This window comes from Pyxicephalus adspersus, chromosome W, assembly GCF_032062135.1.
Source record: "Pyxicephalus adspersus chromosome W, UCB_Pads_2.0, whole genome shotgun sequence".
Taxonomy (NCBI): domain Eukaryota; kingdom Metazoa; phylum Chordata; class Amphibia; order Anura; family Pyxicephalidae; genus Pyxicephalus; species Pyxicephalus adspersus.
Window position 1 is genome coordinate 5,041,126 of NC_092870.1, and position 17,224 is coordinate 5,058,349.

The following is a 17,224-nucleotide window of genomic DNA, read 5'->3' on the forward strand; positions in this document are numbered from 1 at the left end:
AGAAAAGTCAATCTGTAAATGGATAGAGAACTGGCTTAAAGATCGCATCCAGAGAGTTGTAAATTAATGATTCATACTCTGAATGGTCTAAGGTTATTAGGGATGTACCCAGGGTTCAGTGTTGGGACCTTTACTGTTTAACATCTTTATAAATTATATAGAGTTTGAGATTAAAAGTACCATTTCTGTGTTTGCAGATGACACGAAACTATGTAATGGAATTAGGTCCATACAGAGTGTCTATATTATACAAGCAGACCTGGAAGTGGAAAATGACATTTAATATAGATAAATGTAAAGTTATGCACTTGGGAGCTAACAACATGCATGCTTCATACTGTCTGGGGTGAATACATTTGGGGGAGTCAGAAATGGAAAGGATCTGGGGGTTCTGGTAGATCATAGACTTAATAACACCATGCAATGCCAAGCTGCAATATCTAAAGCTAGCAAAGTACTTTCTTGTATTAAAAGAGGAATAGACCGCAGAGATGGAGACATCTGGAGCTGAACTGAATCTATTCTCCCTTGAGAAGAGACGTTGCTCTGGACCAACTATGTGTTATAAGGTTTTATATCTGGGGTATGTTTATTTCCCTAGTGGTTGAACTTGATGGACTTGATGTATTTTTTCAACCTAACCTACTATGTGACTATGTTGGGTGACACAATATTTTTAGTGATAATACATAGCACAATTAATACAGGGTTGGCTATCCTATGTGAAGCCACATAGGAATATGGCTGGATTACTATACAACAGCCACCTGACTAAATATTATTTGATAGGAATGACTGTCTCAATCCTGATGCGTTTCGCATCAAGGACATCAAGGATGTTCAAGCATATGTATGGTTGAACACAATAAAATTGGAGATATCAACATTTACAAAAATGGTAAATACAAAATAAGGACTGCAATGAAATCAAGGGTTACAAAATAAGTATTGGTGACATCTAGTTCCAAAAGTACAGAAAAATTAGAGATCGATTAGAACAGTGATCCTAGATTATATAAATAAATTCCACGGAATTGTGAATTGATACAACCAAATAAATGTATGTATAAAGAATGTCTTAAGGTGATAGAGAAACTTCAAAGGAACTTACTTATAAGTTGTAATGGTTTCTTGTAGTGTGCAAGCACTCCTAAAACTAAGATAGTTCCAATATAATTCTAAAAGAAAATTAGGTATGTTTATTGTTAGATATTAGTCAAAGAAAAAAACTGTGGGGGTTGGAAAAAGAAAATTAAAATCACCAGTTATTAAAAGGGTTGAGGTTACTAATATTAATTCATCCTTATATCAAAGAAAGGGAGAACGGTGGAGTGGGGAAATTATAATATTAATAAGCTGGGTAGTGTGGAATATAATTAAAGATGGTTCATTCATTACAGAAAAGGTAAAAAATTATTGTATGGGAGTAATGTGCCCTCTCATCATGTTGCAAGCTGATCTCCTATGAAAAAAATGATGTCAAAAATAGAACAGAGAAGTTCAATCAAAGTTATTTTAGGGGACTATACTGAAGAAAGAGAGAAAATCTTGGACTTACCAGATGGCTGTAAGAAAAACCAGGACTGCTTGGTTCAAACAGTGGTAGATGTGTGAGTACCGCTGAAAAGTGGCAGAGTGACATAAAGATCACTCTTGCCTTATATGGGGAAAGAGAGGGCGTGTTAATTGGGACGTGGCGCCAGTGCATGCGCAGAAGATGGAGATGAAGCCATTTCCGCCCATTCCCTCCTGCCCCAGTTTACCAGCTAATCGAGCCGAATGGCTGATGAACTAGAGCACAGCGCCAGTGCCACGTCCCTATTAAAACACCCTCTCTTTCCCCATAAATCATTTTTTTTTTTAAAATCTAAAATCTAGTAAGTGTAGTAGGCTAGTGTATCCTATTTTTTGTATATCCCTTTAGGGGTGACAATCCTAGCGGTCTAAGCTGCAGTTTTCCTGCCTCCATGATGTGTTCTTAGACACATGAACAGCCTGCAGTATTTATTAGGGATTTATACTTGGTGCAGCTGCTCACTGTATGAACACAGAAAGCATGTTCTGTAGAGAGCTTGGCAGCATAGATTGTATTAAAAATTAAATTTTCTAATTTCTTACGCTTTCTAACACTAAATTCCTACTTGAAAAACACACAAAGCATCACTTTTGGAGGTCTTTCTCTTCTGTCAACATTAATGTATGAGCAAGATTATTAAAGTGTCACTAAAGTAAAAAGTCATATTGATTTTATGTCTTATTCATTCTTTGTATTGTTTTAAAAATATATGTTCAATAATAGACCCCATAAATACCTTTTATATTCTTTGCAGATAACTGAATATCCTTAATACTCGAGGCTAAAATTCATGCTCTGTTCAGAATATGTTCATTTGTAGCCACCTCATTGTGCTGTAGATAGTGGAGACTACAAGTGTAAACACCCCCATCAATGATACTTATTGCAAGAAATAATGGGGCATGTAGTTTTTCTATAGGCAGGAAGCTGACATTCAAGCTGTTCTGCTGCCCTCTGCTGTTTAGCCTAAATAACCAAAACCTCCAGCAGCCTGTATACACTTTATTGGCATAAATTAATAATTAATAAATTAACACTTTTGTAAAGCAATAACTTTAATAGATAAAAGAAAAACAGCAAACACTCTCTGAAACAGGTTCTATTTACTGATACAAGCCCAAAACGTGTTTTTAATGACCAATATACCCAGACCAAGAAAGCAAACATAACTAGCTTTGCTTGTTATTCATAACTGTTTTTTGTATTTTGTGGAAATCTTTCAACTCTAAACTACTACAAACTACTATACTCTATCTATTCCAGTATCCCTATTCCAGGTTTATCTCCATTAAGTTGGCATATTGGTGTTTTTATGGGCCAGTTGATTAATGTTGCACACAGCAGCCTTGTTTTAAAGTAATGCATGAAGTTGTGTTTCTTTGTCCTATCACTATATATCAGACGACAATATATTTTCCAAGTTGGGAAGAATGTTTATAGTAAATGGTCTATAACCTGTCTGGAATAGTCTGTATGTGTTTTTAGCAACAACTTGGTTTTTGCCTTTTCCTAAAAATGCTTAACTTCGGACTGTCTCTCTTCCAGCTGGTGTTAGCTGCCCTCGCTCAGTACCTCCAGCATATCCGCCACCTCAGGAGCCAGGGGCCATCCAAGGACAGTATATGGTGACCGATGGCATTTCAGAGCCACAAGTTTTTGAGTTCACTGAACCTAGGAGAAGTCAATCCCCATTCTGGCAAAACTTCAGCAGGTTGACGCCTTTCAAAAAATAATACAGAAATTTAAAGATATAAATATTTATTGAGAAAGGAGTATTCAATGTAGAAAAAAAATATATATTTATAGATGGACCTTTTTTCGGAGAAGCACTGTTGTAATTATACTATGAAAGGACCAAAAAAAGAAAAAGAAACAAAAAACTTTTTACCTAAAATATTTCATTTTATTCGCCTCCCCCTCAGACATCAGGAACTGCTCTGCTTTTAAAAGCTCCACAAACCATTTTCTCTATGTAGAGTTTCAATCACAATCAGAAGACTTTTGCCGTTTTTTCTCCTCGGACTTTGGGACCTTCCTCACTCTTGATGTTAGTGACCACTCATGTTTGCATATTTTGTTTAAAAAAAACATTCCCTCTGATTCAGAAAGGAAACATGGTGATAAAAGGAAAACACTCAAAATACACAAGCTGCTTTCATTTCATGATATCTATCAACAAACATTCCCACTCTTTCAGATCCAGTGGGACCGGGAGCCGATAGTCCCCCTAGTGCTAGAAGGTTGTGCCTCATTTTCATTACTTCCTCAAAGCAACCATTTTTAAAGTGGTCACATTCTCAATAAAGCACTGCTGCACAAAATAAAAAGGAGAACCTTACAGAATGCATATGCTAGGTAAAAGCAGTGATTGGAAGCAGAAAAGCGGGACAGCACCCTACGCTGGCTGTGCATTGGTAAATACTCTTCTCATTTGAATCTGTTTACAAGGTATAAAGAAGCAGGAGAAGTAGAAATTTTGCTTGCTCACCTAGCAGATCTCAACTATTTTAGCTGTAGCAGAGCTTTGTAGTTCCCAGTGGATCTGCTAGCTACTGTGCAGTCTCTCTTGTGCTTTAACTGTTCCATCAATGTTCTGGGATAAGGGTAAAACATGGCTTGTTATACTTTTATTACATTGTGATACTTAATTCCTTGTTCTTCCTAAAAGAGTATGGATTTTACCTTTTTCATTTTCTTTTCTGGTGAATTATGTTGCTTCAGTTGTCTGAACAAAGAAGTCTGCAGCGACTTTACATTTTTGCCTGAAGCCATGCTTGCTTGGGTGAGGCAGTGGTTAGTGCTACTTCCTTGTGTGAATGGCAATAACATCTTTGTATGTGTGCAGCAGAGCACTTTAGCCTAAAGGGCAGCAGCTCGCTATAACAAACTGCTTACAGCCCTGGTGCTGTCTGGAGGTTTAAATGGTTTTATGTTGTAACAAGCATTACATAGTCTCTTTGCATCTAACTGCAATTTATTGGGTTTATTGTGCATTGCCATTTTTAAATACTCTGAGCTTTTACATACTCCCTGCCTGTCACGGCTCCACAAGGCCAAGTGGTGGGCCCGCTGTGTGGAGACGTGCACGGGGCACAGGGTCTAAGCAGTAGCTTGGTCTTCTCCAGAGCCTCTAGAGGTGATGTTGTTGTGCAGAAAGCTCCTGCAAGGTTGGGGCCCCCAAGCCTGCCAAGGCAGGTGCCTGCTAACAAGCAGGAACCAAAACATGGTGCCAGAGGGAAGTCCAAAAGAGTAGTCAAACGAGCCAAAGTGTCAGGGCAGGCAGCAAACAAGGGTAGTCAGGAAACAGGCAAAAGGTCAGGACAGGCAGCAAACAAGAGTCGTCAGGAAACAAGCCGGAGTCAGTACACCGATAACGCAGGAACTGGAGCAGTAGAAACCTGGGAGTAGAACCACAATGAACTCCTTTGTCCAGGTAACTTCCTGTTGCCAGGTCACTTCCTTGAAAAGGGGATGTCAGGTGATAGGAGTGGATCATGTGAGCCGCAGACACCAATCCCACCAGCAGAGGGAGTGCTGGTGATGAGATGATGAGTGTTATTCAGATGCCTGCCAGCAGAGGTAGTGCGTCTGCGGAATACCCTGGTTCTCTGAGGCAAGGGAGCAGATGACAGAGAATCACCTGATCTGGACCAGGAAGTGTGCAGAGAGTTGCATTCAGAGGCAGAGATGGTGCTGGCAGCAGGAGACTGCAAGAAGGGTGAGCCAGAAGGATGCACGGATGACCTAGACCTGCGGGGATCTATGACACTGCCTTTTAGAACTCTCTACCTTTATATACGTACCATTCCTTTTACCTATCTCTCACTCTTCCTTCATTGGTTACTTCATTATATGAATGTAAATATATGAACACATAGGCCTCCTTTTGTATAGTTCCTCTGCACCATTCCTGTTCTGCATTCTCCTATATTTAGTATTCAGTAGAGTGCCTCTTACCAAGCTGCAGACAATGTAGACTCATTTATTTTAATGGGAAAACTATTAAAGCTAAAGAGGAAGACTGTGTCAAAGCTTATTAAACAGTTGCCTTCAATTCATATCTTAAATTGCTTTCCCAAGGTGCTCCCATCATTTTGTTTGTAGAGTCTGGCTGTTTTCTCAATCACCCCATTGTCTTACTACACGTCGTTGTTTCCTAGAACACTTTGATAATCGAGTCTAGTCTGCTAGTACACTAATGCCAGCTGTACCCACCTCTCACTGTGCTGAATGACACAGTGCCAGGTTCCTTGGGACTGGCAGGTTATGGATCACCAGCAGGAATGAGACTTTTAACCCATGAGATTTGAAGGTGCATCCACTCTTACTATTATCCAAAACTATGTCACTCTTTAGAGCTAATACATTTTTGGTATACTTTTACTAATAATTTTAATACAGGTGAGCTTATTTAGCAATTCAGAGCTACATGGAAAGGGCAATAACCCATAAAAGTGTATGAACAATCAACCTCATTTACTTTTTAAAAGAAATTATTTAAAAAAGTGAAGTCTAATTGTTTGCACTTTCAGCATTGCTCCCTGCACTGCCTTACTAAATAAGTCCATTGGATTTTGTTCACATGATTTAAGGACATGATGTAGCAATTCTGAATCCTGTTATTGTCTCGTGTAGAGACTGAAATATGATAAACCTTTTCATGGCATGAGCTGCATGTCTACAGGCCGCATCCTATGATTTAAAGCCGTTTTCTGGATTGGGGAGATCTATGAAATATGTACCTAACTGTAAGTGATTCCAGTGCGGAAGACCACACACACAATATGTGCACTGATATCTACTCATTGGTGCATTACACTCAATGAATCTGACAATCATACGAACAAAATGAACAATGAATGTTACTGCCAATGAAGTAAAGTAGACTGTAGTATTATCTTCAAAAAACTTCAGTTGTAAGCTTGTATCATATTACTTATTCAGGAAATAATAACACTTAATGTTTCCAGATAGCACAAATAATTAAAATATATATAATACTTTTATTTTTTATTTGTAATAATCCTTTTCAGTTTTTTATTGCGGTATATCAACTATATGTAAAGGTTTGGAACAAAGGGGTTTGAGAAAGCAGGACTTTCCAGGGCTATCCTTTTAAAAACAATATTTTATTGTATTACAACATAAAAAAGACAGACAATATTAAAAGAATCATAAAAAATTCTTATGAAAGGCATCATAATGTCACATGCATAATTACTCTCTTCCCAAAACTGTTCCCATCACAATGGTTGGTTGTTTATACAGGGGGAGGAAAGAACAGTATCCTTCATTCAGTCGACGCGTTTTACAGCAACTACGGTTGCTTCCGCAGGAATGAGAGTATTTTGGATACAGTAAATATTCTAGATAAAACATATAGAAATATATATACTCTATTGCCACGGTGTCAATTGTGATCCCCAGAAAAACCAACTCTGTCACCGGGCCCTCCGATTTATCTTTAGCCAAGGGCATACCGAACTTGTCCGCCAAAAAGTCAAATGTCACCAACACTCTACAAATCGCTGACCCAGGTGGCCCGATGAATAGAAAATCGTCCAGGTAATGGATGACCGAATCTACCCTGGCTACCTCTAGCACTGCCCATTCCAAAAACAAACTGAAAGTTTCGAACAGCGCACACAACAAAGAGCACCCGATTGTCAAACAGCGGTCCACAAAAAATGCTCCTTCCCATGTGCAACCCAAAAAGCGCTAACCGGGTGCACCGGTAACAACCGAAAAGCCGCCTCTATGTCCGCCTTTGTCAATAGGGCTCCTCTGCCATATTTATGCACCCATTTTAGTGCGCTGTCAAACGAGAAAGGCGGGGGTCAATCGCCTCATTCACTGACGCACTGGTCGGGAAAGACAAATGGTGAATAAGCCGAAATTTTCGGCTCCGGGCAGGAAATTTAAAAGCAGATTACAATGTAATCTGCTTTTAAATGTTTTTTGCAGTGCAAAAACACCACACAACATTAAATAAAAATAAAAGTACATTTTTAATTTTATATTTTATTTTAAGATTACATTGTTGTCTATTATTTCATTATTTTTTTTAATTATTATTTATAATTATGTATTATATTATAATTTATGATTATAATATAATAAATAAATGTAATTATTATACCCGGGAGTTAATCCTAAGAATTACAAGCCCACAATATAAACAAAAATTTCTATGCGAAAAAAATAGGATCACTTTTTGCATCAAAATACTGACAGAATTAGAACGCTAGGGAGGTTAAGGCAGTTTTCAGTTGGATCACTTGTTGCAGTCACATATTTGTTCTTCACAGTGATGTTAATTCTGCATAGGTAATATAGTAAATAGGATTTATGTGCACTTCAGCTAAGTGCCAGGGTACCTGGGCCCTTGTATTTCCCGATTTATAGCCTGTGCATGCCACCCTAGAATTCTACCCCTTATTTGAATATACATGTTATCCATAGAAAGAAATAGTTACATAGTAGGTCAGATGGGAAAAAGACATCAAGTTCAACCACTAGGGAAATAAACATATCCCAGATATAAAACCCTATGGACATGTTAATCCAAAGGAAGGCAAAAAAACCCCTGGTACAATTTGCTTCAACAGGGGAAAAAAATTCCTTCCTGTTTGACATTTTGTGTGACAGACAAATATTTAATTTCCTCTTCATCCAACAGCAATGCCCCTGATAAATCAATAAAATCCGCGCTCACTGGAAGCGCGAAAGTACGCGCGGCCATCGATCGCGGATTACCGCGGTTCAGACTCGAGTATGCACGTACACTCGCCTCACTGCCAGCCGGATTCCTGCCTTCACAATAGGGAGCGCGAATCTGCCAATTAAGGCTTAATACACGCTCGCCAGTGTAAAGCTGCCGGAGATGCGCGGCTCCGGCCGCGATCTTTTTCAGTTGCTGAATAGCGCGATCGCGTACGATTTCGGATCGCGAATACGAATGCGCGACCGATAATCCGATTCTGCTTGATGAATCAGGGGCAATGTCTTAAAGACAGGTTATCTCTAGAGGTTCAGTGAAGGGTTATGGAGTTGGGATCCCTGGTTATATGATATACTATATATTTTACTGAATATTTATGAGGCAATGGCCTATTTACTTGTCATGATCTATAATACATTGACACTAGCAGTCAGCATCCTTGCACCACAGAATAACTTTGCTTTCTATTTATGGGTGACAGGTACTTAGGATTGTATAAGTAGGTATTTAGTGTGTATAAATTATAGTGCTTACATTGAGGTGGCAAATAGCATTGCAGCATATTTTACTAGCCACTAGTGAAAAGTATAAAATAAATCCTGTGTGTAATGAGAATGTCCGGTGTGGACTATACCCACCTGTTGCTGTCTCATCATTGCATGTTCTTTAATCGATTCAAAGAATTTATGTACCAGTGCCAAAGGATTATAGATGTGTCACACCTCTCCTCTGATTTTCTGGTGATGCGTAATGACTGCCAAAAGCTGCATATGTACCCGCTTTCCTAAAAGCAGGTGAACAATCTCTCTCTGAGTCTCGACAACTGTGGTGATGTCTTGCTGGAGATATTGACACATGGCCTTCAGGTTGGGCTTCTTGCCTCCAGCAAGCTGAATCCTGAAGAATCTAAAGGTCAAGGTAACCTGTATGTTCTGTAACTATTCTAGTAATAATTTTGTCTTGTCTACAATTTTTTAAAATGTTTGTAGACTATTAAAGACATTGTGCAGAAAGCTTACATCAGCTGAAGCTTTCTACCATGCAAGAATCTACACATGTAGATGATGACCATGTTAGTCATTTTGTGTTTTCCATGGGTCTCACCCAAGATGTCTCCTTTGTGCGTCAGTCCAAATTTTCATGTAGGCAGCGCAGGCCATATCCTTGTAAATGAATGTGAGAGAGGTAAAGCAAAGTATGTGTATAAACTGGAGCCTGCAATGGAGCAAAGCTTATTTTTGTAAGAGTGGTTGTACCTTTTGCTGACTGCCTCTTGTATATGTGTTTTGTCATTTCATGTGTTTTGTTGCAAACCATTGCAGATTGATGCATCCTTTTGTAAATATAATGCTTACATATATTATAACACAGGAACACAGAAGAGTTTTATTTCAGCTACGTCCTCTGTATTATTGAATCTTGTACTTGTGTTTCTCATTTTTTTAAAATCTTTTTACATGTTTTGTCTGTTTTATTAATGGTCAGATATATTATTTGCAGCTACATTTCAGGGAATTTATAATCTCTCGTAGCTACAATAAGCTCTGCATGATACCACACTTTAGTTTTGCACAATGAAACAAACAGTAAACCCAACACAGGTGGAAATGTATATGGACCAATATCATTGTGACTTTTTTTCAGTACACAGAAAAAAAGTTGGTCTGCACTTGTTCTAAGCCAAAAAAAAAATCCTTGACTTTACTGCTCGGGTTCAATTTAAGTGAGAACAAAGAGGTCTGTTATTTAGCTTCTGTTAACAATTGTTTTGTCTGTTCAGTTTTGTTATAAAGGGTTTGGCACTGTCAAATAAATATTTAATAAAATAAAAGTTTTATGTAAAGGAAAACTAAAAAAAAAAAGTGTCAGAAAACACAGCCTTATCAGAAATTAAAATTATGGAGACATAAAAATGAAAAAGGCATTTTAAAAGTATTTTCAAATATTTTATTTATGTAAAATATTTGTTATAAAAGAATATGTGCATCCTAAAATGTTTTTTTTTTTGAAATGTCAGCTTCAATGCCTAGGCATCTGTTTTGTACAAAATAAACGGTTATTCATCTGTTATGTACCTCAAGACTATTAGAAAATTTGTCTGTCACTTATCCTCCTAGCCTGTGGGTGAAGGTTAAAAACCCTTCTCAGGTGACACTACAGTCTTCATTTGTGCTGCTGGAGCATCTGGTCATATGGCTTTTACTGACCTCCCCTGAAGATTGAAAGGTGCATTTACCAAATGCCAATTACCATTGCAGAAGAGTGCCTTAAAGCTAGATGGAGTGACTAGATGGAATAGGGGCCTCCCTCCACATAATACAATAAACCTTCTACATTGTATTAGCTGGAAAATCGCTCTGCTCTACCCTGGTTCTTCTTTACTGTTTCCTGTACATCACCCTGCCAATTGGACAGATATGGGTTTACCAGGCCAAAGGTGACAGGGAAAGCTGCACTGCGAAACCAACAAATGTGTCATTAACACAACATTTTGTTAATGAAAGATACAAAACTAAATCTATCATACAGTGCTGGCTGGTCATATATTGCTCCCTGCTCACCATTTCTGTACCAAAGAGCAGAAACTACACCATACAATGTGTCCTGTCATTTATAGGGGGCCACTAACCTTCTTTGTACCCCAAAATCTCTGCAATAGATACTTCTAGAGAAATGCAATTCATATGACAGATAGCCAAGGGGGACATGTTCTCAATACTATATCTTCAGGGCACATCATCTCCCCGTTCCAGAGAAATTAGGGTTCAGAGAAGGTAATTGGCCAGCTATGTGTAACAGGCACCCCGCTAGCCGCTCAGTCCCTCCCACCGCAGCGTCTGCAGATTTGATTTCAGGTGGCAGTGAGCGGTACTGAGCGTCTCCCCCTAGTCAGGGTTCTATGGCATGAGGAATCAGTAACCGCACCACAACCTCACTGCCAGTCCGAATGCAGCCTTAATATTTTGTGAATGAGCAAGTATATATTTGGGGCACCACAGCACAGAGTGAATTGACAATACTCTAATGCTCATTGCCACAGAGTGGCCCCCAGGGGTCCCTTTCATGCAAACTCAACTGGTCTTGAAATAGCTATTTTGGATCTGTTGCCTCCTGGATATTAGTTAAATAGGGGTTTCTATGCCATGTTTTCTGCCATGTAGAACCCCAGCAGAGATGAAGGAAAAAGCAGACATCCTCACTCCATAGCCATGGATAGGGGCAGCATGGCAAAGGAGAGCACTCTCCCTCTTCTCTTCACTGCTGGAGACAGCTGCTGCTAGTGAGACTTCTGGCAACTGTGAGGAAGGGGAGAGGACAATTGGAAGTCAAGGCAGGCCGGGCAGTGTGTGGGCAGGAAGATTTTGTCAGATGAATCAGAGCCTGCAGTGTTTTATTTGTTTACCTGTGTATGTGTTAGTGCTCTGTTACATAGATGTCATTACAATACACGTAGGTGTCACAGTACTGCAAGGCAGGACAGTGGGCCCTCTGTGTCACCAGCTCAGTTGGTAGAGACAAACAAAGGGCACAGAGTCTAAGCAGCTGCCCGATCTTCACCAGAGCCTCTGGAGGTGAGGCTGGGGAGCATGGAGATCCTTACAAGGGACCCAGGAACGTTCTTCAGGGCCATAGCCTTTCCAATGCACCAGATATTGCAATGATCCCCGGACGGGTCTGGAGTCCAAAATCTGTTCTACTTCATATTCTTCTTCTAAAGCAGCAGGGACAGGTCCAGGGGGTATAATCTTCTTAGAGAACCTATTGAAAATAACTGGTTTAAGGAGTGAGACGTGAAAGGAATTATGGATTTTTAGAGAAGGAAGCAGTTTTACCTTGTATGTGACTGGAATAATCTGAGACAGGATGGGAAAATGACCAATGAAACGTGGAGCCAACTTGGGAGACGGCATCCGTAACCGAATATTTTTAGTAGAAAGCCAGACCTTATCGCCAGGGAAAAACTGAGGTGCAGGGGATCTTTTCTTGTCAGACGATTTCTTGTAGCGTAGAGAGGAACGCTTTAAAGTCTCTTGAACCTTCCTCCAAACCTGCTGAAAGTGGTCAGCAGTAGCAGCTGCAGCCAGAACATCGGACAGTGTAGGGACAGGAGCTGGGAGCTTGGGGTGGCGACCAGAGACAATGAAGAAAGGGTTGTGACCTGTAGACTCACTGGAGCGATTGTTGTGAGCCAGCTCAGCCCAAGGCAATAGGTCAGACCAATTACTTTGCTGGGAGTCAATGTACATGCGGAGAAACTGTTCCAGGGGTTAGTTTGTCTGCTCTGTGTGCCCGTTAGACTGGGGGTGGTAGGCAGAGGAGACATCCAGCTTGATGTCCAACAGGCGACAGAGGGCTCGCCAGAAGCAAGAAGTGAACTGCACTCCACGGTCTGACACTATGTCCCTGATTCATCATTGAAATCCGCGATCGCTGGAAGCGCGATAATACGCGCGACCAGCGATCGCGGATTACCGCGGTCCGGGACTCGAGTGCGCGCGTATGTGTGTGCCATTAGAAAGAATGATTTTTTAGGGGAACAGTGACTTTTAATGCATGATCGCCAGTAAAAAGCTGTCGGATAAGCTTTTCCGGTTCTTGAATAGCGCGATCGCGCACGATTCCGGATCGCTAATACGAATGCGCGACCGATAATCCGATTTTGCTTGATGAATCAGGGGCTATATGTAATGGTACTCCATGCAGACGGATAACTTCCTTGAGGAAGATTTTAGCCAACGTGGAAGAAGTAGGAAGACCAGGAAGGGGAATAAAATGGGCCTATCTACCACAACTCATATTGTGGTGAACCCATTAGAGGATGGAAGGTCACTTTTAAAATCCATGGAGATGAGTCTATGGTAGTTCAGGAGTCGGAAGAGGCTGCAAAGGACCAGAGGGGGGATCTGCAAGGCACCTTGTGCCACGCACACTCAGTGCAAGCAGCCACAAAGTCACATACATCCTGCTTCAAATTTGGCCACCAATATTTTCAGTTGATTAAGTCAAACGTTTTGTGTTTCCCGTGGTAACCAGCAACCTTAGAAGCATGACCCCATTGAAGGACCGAAGGGCGCTGGCCCTTTTTAACATATGATTTTCCGGGGGGAATCTGGTCCAGCAGGACTGGAGCCATGGGCATGATTCGAGCAGGGTCGATAACAAAGGTGGGTTCCGTTTCTGGGTCCTCCTTTTCAAAGGAGTGAGAAAGGGCATCAGCTTTGGAAAATTTTTGGAACCTGGACGATATGCGAGTAGGAAATCAAACCTGGCAAAGAAGAGTGCCCACCGGGCTTGACGAGGATTCAGGCGTTGTGCTGACTGTAAATACTGCAGGTTCTGTGGACAGTGTAGTTACAGGATGTTGAGCTCCCTCTAGTAAGTGGCGCCATTCTTCTAAGGTGAGTTTGACTGCAAGAGGCTTGCGGTCTCCGATGGAGTAGTTCCTCTCCGCAGGAGAGAACTTCTTAGAGAAGAAACCACAGGACTTCAGCTTTCCTGCCGCATTCTTCTGGGAAAGAACTGCGCCCACTCCAACAGAGGAAGCGTCCACCTCTAAAAGGAAGGGCTGGGAGGTGTCAGGGCGAACCAGGGCAGGCACTGATGCAAGGGCCTTCTTCAACAAGTGAAAGGCCTGGAGTGCCTCCGGTGACCAGATTGCAGTTACCACCCTTCTTGGTCATAGCTGTAATTGGGGCAATCAGTGAGAATTAGTCTTTAATAAATTGCCAGTAGTAATTAGCAAAGCCCAGGAACCTCTGGACAGGTTTTAGCCCAAGTGGTTGTTGCCAGTTTAACACAGACAAAAGTTTGTCGGGTCCATGCGCAAATCCTGCGCAGACACAATGTATCCCAAAAATGGAACCTCAGAAAGTTCAAACTGGCATTCCTCCAGCTTGGCATACAGTCTGTTCTCCCTAAGCCGTTGCAGAACCCACTTGACATGGTCGCTGTGGGTAGGTAGATGCTTTGAGTAGACCAGGATGTCCCGTAAGATGTCATTCACAAAATTCTGGAAAACCGCTGGCGCATTACAGAGCCCAAATGGCATTACCAAGTACTCATAATGGCCATCCCTGGGTGTTGAAGGCAGTCTTCCAAACATCCCCTTCACAAATGCGGATCAGGTTGTTGGTACCGCACAAGTCTAACTTAGTAAAGACCAACGCCCCTTGAAGTCGATCAAACGGCTTCTGGTCTTGGCAAGCTAGGCTGAGGTGAAGCAGCAGCAGATAGATTTGCTGGATGGGACGTAGCCTGGGAAGACACTCCTGGAAGCAGGTGGCACTCCACGAAAGTATGTCTCCAGTGCTCCATTCATTGACAGGGGCATGTCTGCACAACCAGTGTAACCCCAACAAAACTGGATGGACGATCTTCGGAACCACCAAAAAGTAAAAAGCCTCAGTGTGCAGAGCCCCAAGTTTCATGGAGAGTGGCACAGTGGCATGCTGGATGCAGTCCGGTAGACCAGTGCCATTAACCACAGAGACCACCAAAGGCTTGGATAGGGGCACTACAGGGATGTTGTGACCAGAGATCAATTGTTGGCTGATGAAGTTTCCAGCAGAGCTTGAGTCCAAAAGGGCTTGGGTACAAAAATGATGTCTGTCACATGAGATCCTGACAGGAAAAGTTATTTTGGATTGTGGAGAGGTAATAGGTTTGCCTAAGGAACCCTCTCTCCATTTCCCTAGGCACTGGCGTTTGGGGCCTTCAATTGAGCTTGTAGAGGCCCTCCCCAGCACAGTACAAACAAAGGTCCTGCGGCCTGTCTGCTGTTCAGGGGTAAGTCAAGCACGGTCCACTTGCATCTACTGTAGAGAGAGGAGGTCTTTGGAAGTTGGGAGCCAATTTAATTGGACGCCGGACTTTCAGGGTTTCAGTAGGGGGAAGGTTCCGGCCAGCAAGCTCATCCTTAATATGGCCTGCGAGCCCCTGCCAGAAAACTGCCACCATGGCGTCATTATTCCAGTTTAATTTGGACGCCAGGGTTCGGAATTTCACCGCATATTGACCTACTTCAGAGGCCACAGAGGAGGCATTGAAATCTCACAGGATAGGATCGCCCTTTTCCCAGAGGGGCAAAGCCCAAGCAAGGGCCTCTCCGGACAGCAAGGAGATGAAGAAAGCCACCTTGGTTCGCCCAGTGGGAAAGTTCCAGGGCTGCAATTCAAGCTGTATTTGGAATTGGTTAATGAAGCCACGACAAAGCTTGGGGTCACCGGGAGGGAGTAGGAATCGGAAGCGCAGAGTATGGCAGCATGGTGGCTGGAAGTGTAGCTGCTACTGGAGTTCCAGGTACAGGGGCTGGAATTGCAGTCGCAGAGGCAGGAGGCTGGTTAATGGCCCCTTTCATCTGAAGGGACTCCTGTTTTTGGGTGCGCTCTCGCAGGTCCTGCATGGAATCAGGCAATGTAATGTCAGCGGGGTCCATGGCCTGAACAAACCGTCAGGGTACTGCAAGGCAGGACGGTTGACCCTTTGTGTCACCAGCTCAGTTGGTAGAGACGTGCACAGGGCGCAGAGTCTAAGCAGCTGCTCGGTCGTCACCAGAGCCTGGAGAGATGAGGATGTTGCCAGGTTGTGGCCCCCGTGCACGCCAAGGCAGGTGACTGCTGACAGGCAGAAACAGGACGTGGTACCAGAGCGAGGAGCAGAGAGTAGTCAGGCAAGCAAGAGGTCAGGGCAGGGAGCGATCAGCAGTAGTCAAGGTCAAGCCGAGGTCGGTACACAAGGAATCAGAAACAAGAGAATCAACAAACAGGAACCTGGAAGCAGAGCCAAAAGAACTCCTTGTTCAGGCAACTTCCTGTTGCCCTTCACTTCCTTTTATGTGATGAATGAAGCCATGTGACCTGCTGCATCCTATCCTACCACCAGAGGGGGTCTTGGAGACTAGAGTTTGGTGGTGTTCACATCTTCACCAGCAGGGGGAGCGCGTCTGCAAAACACTCTAGTCCTCTGAGGTAGTGGAGCAGCTCACTGGGAGTCACGTGACCTGGACAAGGAAGTGAGCTGAGAAGATGATGTCTTAGCAGAGCTGGTGCTGGCAGCAGGGGGGGTGGGAAAGGTGGGTGACACTGAAGGAGGCACAGATCCCCTGGACCTGCAGAAGGCTTACATTTATGTGCATTCATTTTATTACCATTTCTATATGGTGTCCACTTGTGGACTCAATGTAATAGCTGTAATATTGGGAAGACTATCAAAATTACAACCATTATTGGAAGATTGCAAGGAGTTTTACTTGGTGTTCATGCAGATCACACTGTTCTCCTGAATAAAGTCAAGGATTTGAAGACTGGTGAAGATGTGCGAGGAGCAAGGCTGTTTTTTGTGCAAAATGTTCTAAATGTGGAACCAGTAGAAGGAAGACTCAAGAGGCCAATAGGTTGAAAGAGAGACAAAAGAAGAAAGATTCTGCATCTCCAGCACCAAAAGGTCTTGAGTTTGGGAGCTTCTGGCCTGAACATATGTCGTTATGGGAAACTGTGCTGGCTGCAGGTGGACACAAAAAATCATGTTTACCTCTTTGACATCCTCACCATGGGTCCAGGGGTCTTTAAAAATGGTCTCCAAATGGTGGTTGAAGACAAAGGCATCCTAAAAGTCACCCACTACTGTCGTTGGCTTGGAGATATTTTGTCCCACCAATATGGTGTGTTTTTGAATAATGTTTTTGATACACAGGTGGGTGATGTGTACTTGTTTTCCATGGAGACTGGTGGTTTTCTTCCTCATCGAACATCTACTGTGAAGGAATGTTTGACTCGGTATCTAAATATGCCATCTGCACAAGTACATTTCTTGAATATCAAACAAACATTGATGGAGCAAAATCCTAATATGTGTTCCCGACCGTCCATTGTCTGCTACTTTGCTGAAAGTGTTGGCTCTGGAAGTCCTAGAAACCTCCTAGATTTGCG

At 42.3% G+C, this 17,224-nt stretch overlaps 1 protein-coding gene across 2 annotated transcripts in view; it reads left to right on the top strand.

The window, feature by feature from the left end:
• LOC140342911 (rho guanine nucleotide exchange factor 9) overlaps positions 1 to 17,224 on the top strand; it is a 931,826-nt gene that overhangs the window by 315,490 nt on the left and 599,112 nt on the right. The window contains exon 9 of one of the 2 annotated variants that reach the window (XM_072429272.1): positions 3,122 to 8,419. In XM_072429272.1, the coding sequence (XP_072285373.1) occupies positions 3,122 to 3,309 (188 nt within the window). In that variant the 3' untranslated portion in view covers positions 3,310 to 8,419. Of the gene's footprint in view, positions 1 to 3,121; positions 8,420 to 17,224 lie in introns of those variants that run through there. The other variant, XM_072429271.1, reaches the window with a different exon arrangement.